The sequence below is a fragment of the Arvicanthis niloticus genome, chromosome 2, assembly GCF_011762505.2.
Source record: "Arvicanthis niloticus isolate mArvNil1 chromosome 2, mArvNil1.pat.X, whole genome shotgun sequence".
In the NCBI taxonomy this organism is placed as follows: Eukaryota; Metazoa; Chordata; class Mammalia; order Rodentia; family Muridae; genus Arvicanthis; species Arvicanthis niloticus.
The window spans coordinates 7,189,563-7,201,735 of NC_047659.1; the positions used below are offsets into that span (position 1 = coordinate 7,189,563).

General features: G+C 43.1%; 1 protein-coding gene across 5 annotated transcripts in view; it reads left to right on the forward strand.

Moving 5' to 3' along the window:
- Sptan1 (spectrin alpha, non-erythrocytic 1) overlaps nucleotides 1–12,173 on the forward strand; it is a 66,403-nt gene that overhangs the window by 13,262 nt on the left and 40,968 nt on the right. For all 5 annotated transcript variants that reach the window (XM_034493695.2, XM_034493692.2, XM_034493693.2 and 2 more), the window contains exons 4-12: nucleotides 2,616–2,756; nucleotides 3,067–3,213; nucleotides 5,462–5,595; nucleotides 5,693–5,837; nucleotides 6,073–6,227; nucleotides 7,726–7,861; nucleotides 10,310–10,411; nucleotides 11,202–11,339; nucleotides 12,039–12,149. In XM_034493695.2, the coding sequence (XP_034349586.1) occupies nucleotides 2,616–2,756; nucleotides 3,067–3,213; nucleotides 5,462–5,595; nucleotides 5,693–5,837; nucleotides 6,073–6,227; nucleotides 7,726–7,861; nucleotides 10,310–10,411; nucleotides 11,202–11,339; nucleotides 12,039–12,149 (1,209 nt within the window). The remainder of the gene's footprint in view (nucleotides 1–2,615; nucleotides 2,757–3,066; nucleotides 3,214–5,461; nucleotides 5,596–5,692; nucleotides 5,838–6,072; nucleotides 6,228–7,725; nucleotides 7,862–10,309; nucleotides 10,412–11,201; nucleotides 11,340–12,038; nucleotides 12,150–12,173) is intronic.

Sequence of the window (12,173 nt, forward strand, 5' to 3'; positions counted from 1 at the left end):
ACCCTTGCCTATCTTTGATGCCCTTTTTGTAAATTTTAATTTCTATTTTTTATTATATATGTGCTTGTGCATGAGCACTCAGAGGCCCAAAGAGGGTGTTAGACCCCTTGAGGCAGGAGTTAAAGGGGGTTGTGAGCTGCCTTAGGTGGATACTGGGGACTGAGCTCAGACTCTGTAAGAGAGGTGTGTAGATTTCACTCTGAGTCATCTCTTCAGCTCTTTGATGCGTACACTTCTTGCCTGTCTGTATGTTTTGTTTTCTTTCTTTGTATCAGGATCTAGCTGTGCTTGAACTCGATCTCTTGTCTCAGCTTCCCAAATGCTGAGATTGTAGTATGTGTTACCTCATCAGAGATACTTGTGCCATTTGCTCTGTTAGTGTCTTATGCTCAGGGTATTCTGAAATGGACCCTACTCATCTACCCATCCTGGTGAATCTAGACTTTTTTTTTTTTTTTTAAATTCAAGACAGGATTTCTTTGTGTAGCACTGGCTGTCCAGACTGGCCTTTAACTCAGAGATCAAGTGTTGGGATTAAAGACATGCACCACCATGCCCAGCTAGGAACTGTTAACTATTAGTAATAATTTTGAGAAAAGTGAGTGCCAGTTGTCCTATGACCAACTGATTAATTATATTGAGTTCATTTGGCTAGTATAATACATCTCTCAATTAAATACAAGTATTTTCCATCATTTTTAATATAGTCCTATTAGGTAAATGAAGTCAGTTGACTTCTTAGTAGAAGTTTTCCTGGGGTATATGGGACTGTATAATATAATATAGCTTAGATAGGCCAAGAGAAACAGGCTTAAGTGATTGACTTTTGGGATTCATCTTGAGAGAGGGAAGACTCAAGCCTGAGTTTATTTGTGCTCCATTTTGAAAGCTTATCAACCAACTGTATACACTGTTAGCATTTGTCAAGTTGCTGTCAGTAGCTAGTAAGGTACTACAGGACACTTGACTAATGTTTATAATTTCTATAAGCTTGCAAGGTTTCCATGTCTCTGTGTCATAGAAGAGTAGACATACCAAGGCCTAGAGAATTTTGAATAACCTGCCCAGTGCCCCACAGCTGAGAAGTAGAATTTCACGGTGCTCCTCTTTTCTGGCAGTCTGCTGTATTCCATGCCTGTCATCGTTCGTTCTGTAATGTTCCTGTTCCTGCATCTCTGAAAGCTCCCACTGCTGGCTCATGGCTGTATTGGGAAATCACCTGAGTCAGAGCCAGGCCTTCTTTCCAACCCAGTCAGTTCTGATGTTTCTTTCTTAAATGTTCTTGCTGTCCTACCTGCTCATGTTCCTGGACTGTAGGCAGCCTGGATAGCTGGGCCCTCTCTGACTTTCAGGGCTGGGAAAATTATGCCAGCATCTGAGTTGTGTCTTGACTGAACATAAAATTTGTATGGTTGAGCAGTGGACTTGAGGGTAAGGTCTGTCTAGTCTGTAAGCCTGTTCTTAAGAACTCTGTCACCTAGTATTTGGGCTCACAGTTCCTATAGTGATGCTGACCTGCCTTGGCAATTGTCCCAAAAGTTAGTTTGGCAGGCAGCATTAGCAGGTAGGCAAGTGGGTGGAGTAGAAAGCTGTGTCTGTGTCCTGTATAACTTGTCTTGTCACTGGTTTAGACTTTCACACCATACCGGACAGCTTGGCGCCCCATAGTCACCGCCACCCACATTGGGTCTCACATCCGAGTAGGTGGAGTATTGCCTTGTTCTGCCTTTCCCTCCCTTCTCGTCATGGCACTGTGCAGTGAACTGTGTGAGCGAGCTCTCATTTCTCACAGCTTTCTCTCTGCTTGTTTGTAAGAGACTCCACCCATGCTGACTGTCCCCTGGCTTTCAGAGGTTATTTTTTTTCCTCGTGCTGAGAGTGACATCTCAATATGGGTGGATCCCAGATTCCATTTCTGTTTGTGTTTGAACCTGTGTGATACAACTTTGCCTGTTAGTGTGACCCAGAAACTTGCAGTATCATGGGGTGGACATAATCAAGGTCCCAAGCTGGGACTAGAACACAGCACGTAGGTTAAAGTGCTTCCTTAACTTCCCTCGGCTCTTAGGTCCTTACTAGGTCTGTGCTGTGAACACCCAATGGTGCTGGGAAGTGAATACTTTATGCTCTGTGACTACTGTGTGGGGATAAGGTTTGAACACTTCAACTCCTGTCACCATAATGTCCTACAAAGCCTTTTCTGTGAAGAGCCTGATGGCATTCTTCTGCTGTTACCTCAGGATTTTCACATTGTAATTCTTGTTAATTTTAATTTTGTTATCGTATAAGAGAGTGGAAGAGAGATGTACCACAGTGCATATGTGGAGGTCATAGGACAGTTTTCAGGAATCTGTTCCCTCCTTTGGATGTGACTTCTGGGAATTGAGCAACTCCTCAGGTGGCAAGAAAGAGTCTTTACATGCTAAGCCACCTCACTGGCTTTTGTAGTTTTTGTTTTTGTTTTGTTTTCTTCCAGACAGTGTTTTCTATGAAGCCCTGGCTGTCTTGAAATTCACTTTGTAGATCAGGCTAGTGTAAAACTCAGAGATTCAAGTGCTCGGATTAAAGTTATGTGCTACCGTGCCTAGCTTAAAGGTCTGACTTTTAACCCCCAGACACGTTTAATGGAGCTACACCGCCAGTGGGAGCTGCTTTTGGAGAAGATGCGGGAGAAGGGAATCAAACTGCTGCAGGCACAGAAGCTGGTGCAGTACTTGCGGGAGTGTGAGGATGTGATGGACTGGATCAATGACAAGGTATGCTTCGGGGGCGGGTATGCTAGGCTCTCCCAAGAGCAAGGAACCTCCCTGTGGTCTCCCTCTGTGTCTGCAGTTGCAGCCCTAGGTTAGATGGAGGGCAGGATCAGGAGACTGTCTCAGCTGCTCTCTAGGAACTTTTTGTTCTGTTATCCTGAAATCTCTGAGAAAGAACACTTAGAAGACAGAAGTCAGAGCTGCAGAGAGAATTGTCCACTAGAGTGAATGTGGCCCCAGCCCTAATGTATCTTCATGGCAACCTTTGTTAATTGACTGTTGGCTGACTGGAGCTGGTTCCGTCCCTGAATAGGAAGCAATTGTGACTTCTGAGGAGCTGGGCCAGGACCTGGAGCATGTAGAGGTACTACAGAAGAAATTTGAAGAGTTTCAGACTGATCTGGCTGCTCATGAAGAAAGAGTTAATGAAGTAAACCAGTTTGCTGCCAAACTTATCCAGGTGAGAAATGAATGTTGATGTCCACTGCTCACAGCATCAGGTGGCCATCTAGGCTGTCTTGTGAAAGAGAACTTGTCTGATGCCTGTGTTTAAATGGAATGGACCACCTTAGTTTAACTTTGTATGCAGGCATTTTGCATACACTGTGTGTGTGCCTGGTGACTGGAGACCTGTGGGGTCAGTGTTAGAGATGGCTGTGGTACTAGGGTACTCAGAACTGAACCTGGGTCTTCTGCAAGAGCAGCAAGTACTCATAACTCTGTCCCACCCTGTCTGATTCCTAATTTCTCTTCCTTTTTTTCTTTTTCTTCTTTTTCTTCTCTTTTTTTCTTTTCCATTTTTTTTTTCTTTTTTTTTTTTTTTTTTTTTTTTTTGTTTTGGTTTGGTTTTTTTGTTGTTGTTGTTTTGTTTTGTTTTTGAGATAGGGCATCGTTATTATTTCTGGCTGTCCTGGAGGTATGTCTGTGGACTAGGCTAGCCTCCATCTCACAGATATCTGCCTGACTCCTCCCAAAGTGCACTACCATACCCAGCTATGATCCCTGATTTCTAAAGAAAAAGTTTTATAAGTAGCTCTTTTAAGTATCTTAAAAGTTTTGTCTAGATGTAAATAAAGCTTCATTCTGATTGTTCCTAGCCGGGGCAGGAAAGGCAGAGTTCATTTGATTTCTCTGCTCCCACCCACTTTTGGGCTGGGCAGGATGAACTTTTATTGGGCTTCTAGAACTTGTCTCTGCCTCAGACCTTGAACCAGGGTGTGGTAGTAAATTTTTACGTGATTCTGGCAGGCATCCACCAGTAGTGATGGCTCTTCCTGTCTTTCCTACTGAAGCTTTTCTGGGCTCCGAGGGCCTCGAGAAGGACATGATAACAAATGGGTTCTCCATTGGAAGCTCTGGAGGTCCGTAAGAGGGACAGAGACATCTAGATGTGATGACATCTGTTTCCCTACACTGGGATGCTGAGGCAGGAGGATAAGATCAGCCAGGGCTACTGATATACCCTTTCTTAAAACCCAAAAAGGGGAAAAGAGGGGGATGGGTTGGGCAAAGCCACCTTTCTCCATTGCCTACATATGTTTTCATCTGGTGCCATGTACTACACTGTGACTTAATGTGCTCTGAGGAAATCAAGCCATAGGACGGAGTTCAGATTTTAAATTTCCAGGGCTTTGGTGTCAATATATTTTCCATATTTTTAGTCAGTGTTTGAGAGGATAGCCAGAAGTGCACAATCATATCTTGTCCTTGTAGAGAGCCAGTGTCCTCTTCAAGCTCCAAGCCATTGTAAAGTCCATGCTGGGTAAGAGCAGTCAGGCCAATCCTCAAGCCTCAGGACTCAGATACTCACCCTGACCTCTGCAGATATTCTTTTTAGCTAAGAGAAAGCAAAGCTCTGTAATGTGCGTGGGGGTGGCAATGGGGGTTTTATTAACAAGTTGTCTCCTGTTCACTTCTAGGAATAAACTCTGGCCCCTATGAGCCTTGTGTCTGGGAGACAGTACTGGCTGCCTCACAGGCACTTTAATGCTAGTTTTTTGAGCATTTGAAATAGATGGGAGTATATTGATGAAGTTACACTAAGTTTTACACTCAGTGTGTCTATTTCTGTTGAAATTTTTATTTACTAGATGTTCTTCATTTTGTGTATAAATATTTCACCTGTATGTGCGTGTGTGTGCCCCATGTATTCCTGATTCCTACAGAGATCAGAAAAGGACATTGGCTCCTAAGAAACTGGAGTTAAGAGATGATCCTGAGCCACTGTGTTGGTGCTGGGAACTAAACAGTCTCGTGCAAGACCAACAAAGGCTGTTAACCGCTCAATCGTCTCTCCATCTCATCCCCAGTTTGTTCGATATCTGGTATTGGGCAAGCATAGGCACAACAGCATTTGGGAGTCAGAAGCAGATGAATCACTAAACAGCCTGGTCTACACAGCAAATTCCAGGCCATCCAGGAATAAGATGGATAATAATATAATGATATAATGAGACTCTTGTCTTAAAAAGATAAAATGACAACAAAAACCTGGTATTTATAACCCTTTACAGGCTAAGCACACTCTCCAAGGAATAGAAACAGTCTGTTGAAAGGAGATGCTTTCTTGAGCTGCAGCTCCCTTCCTATTACACAGACTCAGACTTCTTTACAGTTGTGAAGACTGACTTGTGCTCTTGAACCAGGCCCAGAATAACTTGCAGGGGCCACAGGTGGCAGGCAGATCGGTCCATTCTCTCCCTGTGTAGGAGCAGCACCCTGAAGAGGAGCTGATCAAGACCAAGCAGGATGAGGTGAATGCAGCTTGGCAGCGACTAAAAGGCCTGGCTCTTCAAAGGCAGGGGAAGCTGTTCGGTGCTGCTGAGGTCCAGCGCTTTAACAGGTACTAGGGCTGTGAGAGCAGAGCAGAGCTTGGACTCTGGTGTTCCCTGTGCACTTGGACAGCTGCATCCCTAGGTTGACTGGTTCCTATTCTGCAGGGATGTAGATGAGACCATTGGCTGGATTAAGGAGAAAGAGCAGTTAATGGCCTCTGATGACTTTGGCAGAGACTTAGCAAGTGTCCAAGCTCTGCTCCGGAAGCATGAGGGTCTGGAGAGAGATCTCGCCGCTCTAGAGGACAAGGTGAGCTTGTTTCTGTTTTTCTGACCTAGTCTCACTGTATAGCTCTGACTGTCTTGGAACTCATGATGCAGACCAAGCCAGCCTCAGACTCAGAGACCTGCCTGCCTCTGCCTCCCAAGTACTGGGATTAAAAGTGTGTGCCACTACACCTGGCCACAAGGTGGGTTGAAAACCACTGATTATGTTATTCAGTTAGCAGGGGCAGTAGAGTGATGCTGATAGAATCTGTTCCTAGGTGAAAGCCCTGTGTGCCGAGGCTGACCGTCTGCAACAGTCACACCCTCTGAGTGCCAACCAGATCCAGGTGAAACGAGAGGAGCTGATTACCAACTGGGAGCAGATCCGAACTCGGGCAGCAGAGAGACATGCACGGCTTGATGACTCATACAGGTAGCAAATGATGTTTTGGTGCTTAGCAATCCGAGTCTGACTCTTGTATAAACAGGAAAGGCAGAGGGGTCAATTTTAGGGACTAAGAATGTATCTGTACCCTGCCAAAAATCACCAATTGTAAAAGTAACTTTTTAAAAAATTATTATTTGGGGCTGGAGAGATGGCTTAGTGGTTAAGAGCACCGTCTGCTCTTCCAGAGGTCCTGAGTTCAATTCCCAGCAACCACATGGTGACTCACAACCATCTGTAATTGAATCTGATGCCGTCTTCTGGTGTGTCAGAGACAGGATGCTCATTCACATTAAATAAATAAATCTTTAAAAAAATTACTTATTTACATTCTAAATGTTGCCTGACTTCTCAGTCCCGCCTCTCAGAGTTTTTCATCCCACCCACCCACCCCCTGTCCCCTTGCCTCTGAGACGGTACTACCCTACCCACCCCTATAAGAGTAACTTTTACTCCCCAGATCTAATTGTCATCTTGGAGGCTTACTGCTGAATAAGCTCGGCCTTTCTAGTTCTTTATGAATTCTGGCTGGCTGGTTCAACTTAGCTGTTCTGTCTTAAACTCCTCTCCAAGATGACTAATTCGATCTGGCTTCCCTCAGCTTCCCACTGAATTGTTCTACTTAGCATCAAACTATCTCTGACAAAATCTCCTGTCTCCTCCTTTTTCTCTGGCTTCAACTGCCTCTGGTGACCTGCACTTAATTCACAAATAAATTTAATTTCACTGCACTGTACTCACTGCACTGACTCCCAACTAACTGACTCTCTTCTTGCACTCCAGGATAGCCAGGACTACACAGAGAAACCCTGTCTCAAAAACAAACAAACAAAAAAAAAACAAAAACAAAAAACAAACAAACAAACAAAAAAAGAAAGTCTTTAGATATGATCAGAGCAGCCATGTTACTAGATTAAAATTCTTCTACAACCAATAAGAAAATAGGGTGCTTTCCCTGATCTACATTAAAATTCTTTTGGAGACTTTCAACTTTGTAGAGTGTAGTTGGCATATATAGTATTTATAACTTCATAAATTCTGTCCACTCTTGATTTACTTTGAGTGACAGAATTGAAGTACCTCAGAGCTGTCAGCATCACGTAGAATAGTCTGTTACAACTCCGTAAATGAACTGGAAAGGTAAAGAACGCTCCTTGCTCACCTTGAGTTGGCCAGAGTAGAGCAAGGAAGTTACAGATGGGAGTCCATGGCAGTGACAAGCCAGGACAACATAAGCAGATCCCATCTCAAACAGCAAAAAAAAAAAAAAAAAAAAAAAAAACGTGATTTAGGATGGGGCCATCGCATCCCAGAACAGCAGAACCTGTTTTTCTGCCTTCTGTTGACCTTTAAGTTCAGGCATTTTTCCTTTCTCTGGACTAGGGTTTGTATTATTGTCATTTGAGAACAAAATTCAAATCTCTAGGAAAGCCAACTTCTATCCTGGGATTACCACTGGATGTGACATACTTTTGATTTTCCCAAGGCTTCAGCGCTTCCTTGCTGATTTTCGTGACCTCACGAGCTGGGTGACTGAAATGAAAGCCCTCATCAATGCAGATGAACTAGCCAATGATGTGGCTGGTGCTGAAGCCCTGCTGGACAGGCATCAAGAGCACAAGGTAATACTTCTGGATTTTCTACAACTGAAAGCATTAGCATGTGGCGGGACAGGACTGCACTGTTTGGGAGCCCTACAGTCAAAACTGTCGTCTCCTTGTACTCTGCCTGCTGTGGGTTTTGCTTTTGGGGATTGCCTTACCTGCTTCTAGTGCAGGATTCAATGTTATCCATGAAGGCAGAGAGAGAGGCGAGCCTTTTCTACTTAAAGGTGCTGCTACTTTGAATGCAAAAATTGTGTTTAAAATGTCTGTCTAGAACTATGATTGTGCACAACTTTTTTTTTTCAAATCTGCATTGATTTATTCTTAGCTCTCGTTCTTTAGAAGTTTGTATAGCAATCTCAAATTGCAGCAATGTAATAATTATATGTGCTTCCAGGACAGCCAGGGCTACACAGAGAAACCCTGTCTCGAAAAAACCAAAAAAAAATAAAAAATAAAAAATAATAATAATAATAATTATATGTGCAAGGAACAAACCTAACTTTAAAATAGGTGAAGAAAAAATGCTTTCTGATTCATAATGTGAGCACTTATTTTCAGAGGTCAGCTTTTTTCTATAGTTAAGTAGATATAATTCAATATCAATAATAGTACATGCTAGCCACTCAAAACTTTAAACTGAGGACTTGGGAGGTACAGGCAGAAGGATCAGGGATTCAAGGCCAGACTGGGCTATATAACAGGTTTGAGGCTAGCCCATACCACAAGAGCCCCTGTTTCCAAAAAAAAATATTGAATTTTACAGTTAGTTCAAATAACTTAGTGGGTTGGTTTGGGTTTTTTTGTTTTTTGTTTTTTGTTTTTTTGTTTGTTTGTTTGTTTGTTTTTTTAATTCTGGTACTTCACCAAAGTATGTTATGTCGAAGACTAGCTATCTGTTATTTGGGGTCAGGAGGTAACTCATCTGGTAAAGTGCCTTAAGGGCAGCATGAGAGTATGACTTCAGTCGCAGTACTCACACTAACAATAACCTGATAAGCTTACCTGTAATTCCAGTGCTGGGAGTGGGGGTGGGGGAACAGAAGGATCACAGGGCCCACTGACCAACCAGCCCATTAGCATCAGGGAGCACCAGACTGAGTGAGACTCTGTTCCAAAGGGAAGCTGGTGGTTTGATGTAGGAACACACAGGATGTTAATCTCTTGCCCGTGTGCACAGGTGGGCACACACACATATAAAACATTGACTCTGTCTTTAAAAAGTCACAGAGTAGTGGTAGGAAAGAAGTAGTAGTAAATACAAGGTACTTGACAAGAAAGGCAGTACAAGTTGTTTGTGAGGAAAGCTGTAAAACTTGGTAAGCAGACTTGAAGACAGTGCATCTTTTATCTCTTATAAATAATCTGGGCTTGAACGTGTGTGGGAGGGGGGCTATAAAAATAAACACAGGGCCATAAAAGGAGAAGCAGAGATCTCGAGGGATATGGAGAAGTAGGTAACAGAGTGCATGTGACATTCAAAAGAAGAGAACCAGCAGAGGTACAGGGGATGGAGGACAGTGACAGGAGCAAAGCATAGTGACATTGGAGATAGGAAAATGCCTCAAACTCTGCTCTACTCAAAACTGCCTCTGCTGCTGGCATTACAGGTGTGCACTGTCACTGCTCAACTTCAAAAAAATTTAAAAACATAAAAGTTGTTAAATATGGTGGTACACAGTTTTAATACCAACACTTGGGAGGCAGATGGATCTTTGAGTTCCAGGCCAACCAACACTAGACATACTGTCTCAAAAAACAAAAACACAGGCTGGGTATGGTGGCACTTGGGAAGCAGAGGCAGGTGGAGCTCTTAAGTTCCAGGACAGCCTGGAATGTAAAGTCACAGTGCTACACAGTGAAACCCTTTCATGAAAAACAAAGACAAAACTTGTTTATTGAAAGACATTAGAAAAAGATGAACAGATTAGCCAAATAAAATGACTTATGTAGTGCATGGCTGAAGGGATGGTTTTTATAAATGTAGACATTCACTGCAGTGCTATCAAGAGCCCAACAGAACTGTATCCATAATGAATAAGCTAAGTACAAAAAAACCTGAGGCATCTTTGAGGAGCACGGCAGAGAAGGAAGAGGGTCACTTTCTCACTTTACAGCTACAATAAAATTGTAGTACGCAAACTCATACGGCACAAAAAAGAAAATGGATGGTAAGTAGGAGCGCTTGTGCCTATGTGAACATGCGGCCTGCAGAGCAAGACACACACACACACACACACACACACACACACACACACACACACAGCACCTTTCTCAGTTGGCAGCTTGTTGTTTTCCTATATTATTACTTAAGCTGGGGGTTAGGAAACACTCTGAACCTTCCACTCTGTTTCTTTTCTTAGCAGTCTCACATGTTATAATTATTTGAAATTCAACAACTTGGTGTTGTCTTCCCTCAACTCCACCAAAAAATGTTGGAAATATGCTGTCTTTTTTATTCTGCAGGGTGAGATCGATGCTCATGAAGATAGCTTTAAGTCTGCAGACGAGTCTGGGCAGGCTCTGCTCACTGCTGGTCACTATGCCTCAGATGAAGTGAGGGAGAAGGTAAGGTAGTGAAAAGGGGCTTTTAAGGAGAAAGGCAAGTCTAGAGAGTGCTACTGTATCTCTGGGGCCAGTTAGGGGTCCACCATCAAGTAAGAACATTTACTAACCTAAGACTCTGCCACAAAAGAGTAGCTTTTTCCTGGTATGTGGTTGGACATAGTGGCACACACCTTTAAATCACAGCCCTAGAGAGAAGAGGCAGGCAGATAGATTTCTGTGAATTTGAGGTCACTGTGGTCTACATAGCTAGCTCCAAACCATACGACTACACAAACTGATTCAGGAGTCATGGAGGGGCGTTGTGTGTATGTAACATATTGGACCAAGAGATTTTTTTTCAAGCATGTATGACACATTCTTTATTTTAAATGGTCTTTGTAGAGAGTCAGTCCTGCTTCAGTAGTATAAGTAGGAAACAGATCATTGTAAAGTGTCTCAGACACTTATTCAACAGGTTTGTGATGTCCACTCAGTTGGCAGCTCTCATTTGAGAGTCCTGTTTGCATAGTCTCACTGGCAGAGTCTTTCCTCTATCTCCTAGTCACCGTGACAGTTTTATGCAGATTGTTTATGATAATATAACAGTAAATTCTAGGTTAGTCAAGGTGGGGGTTTTGTGGATAGCACACACATGCCAACTCTGTGGTATTTCTATATTTCTTATGATAAGCTTACATACATTAAGTACTATTGCACAGAGAAATGCCCAAAGGCTAGCATGGGGAGTAGACTCATGGGCAGCCCTGTGTCTCCCAGAAGCAAAAGGTAACTTTGCTTCCCATTACCCAAGCTGAGCATCCTCTCTGAGGAGAGAACTGCCCTGCTGGAACTGTGGGAGCTTCGGAGGCAGCAGTATGAACAGTGCATGGACTTGCAGCTCTTCTACCGTGACACCGAGCAGGTGGACAACTGGATGAGCAAGCAGGAGGTAATGTTTAGCAGGGTCCCCAACCAGGGCGTGACAAGGGTTATGCCCTACTTCTCCAGTGAGTGCTGGTTATGTTTCAGGACAGTGGAGCCATTTCAGTTTGGGATAAAGTGAAGAAGGGAACAATGCAGGTTTCTTTTGGTCCTGTCTGCCTGTCTTTGCTGAGTCAGCAAAGCCCTTAGAAAAGATTTATGCAAAAAAAAAAAAAAAAAAAAAAAAAAAAAGATTTATGCAGTACAAAAAGGATCTCTAAAAATGAGAGTCTGACCTTGTGTATAACATGAATGTATGAAAACCTCTAAGAGCTATGTGAGAGGTGGGGTTGGTGCCTGCTTGCTGTCTCACTTAGAAAGCTATGGCGGGAGGGTCGCAAGTTTGATGCCAGCTGGGCTACTTACCTTAGAGAGTTACAGAGTGTCTGCACTGCATAGTGAGACCGAGACCATGTCTCGGTACCCCTCCCCCCCTTAAAAGAAATTATTTGAAAACTCTTTGATAGAATATACAGTAAGTATTCTTTCCCAGTGTTAATGGTTGATTTTTAAGAGAATCTAAAGACTGGACTTCCCAATAATGATCTCAGAAGCTTAATTTCCATAAAATCTTTTCCGTCTGTGTTCTGCCAAAATCTGCCTTGGCGTTTAGGCTGTAGATGAATACATAGCCCATGGTGTCGTACACTTACTTTTCTCTCTGTAGGCATTTCTGCTAAATGAAGATTTGGGTGACTCCTTAGACAGTGTGGAAGCTCTTTTGAAGAAGCATGAGGACTTTGAGAAATCTCTCAGTGCCCAGGAAGAAAAAATCACAGTAAGATCCTCCTTGTCACATAAT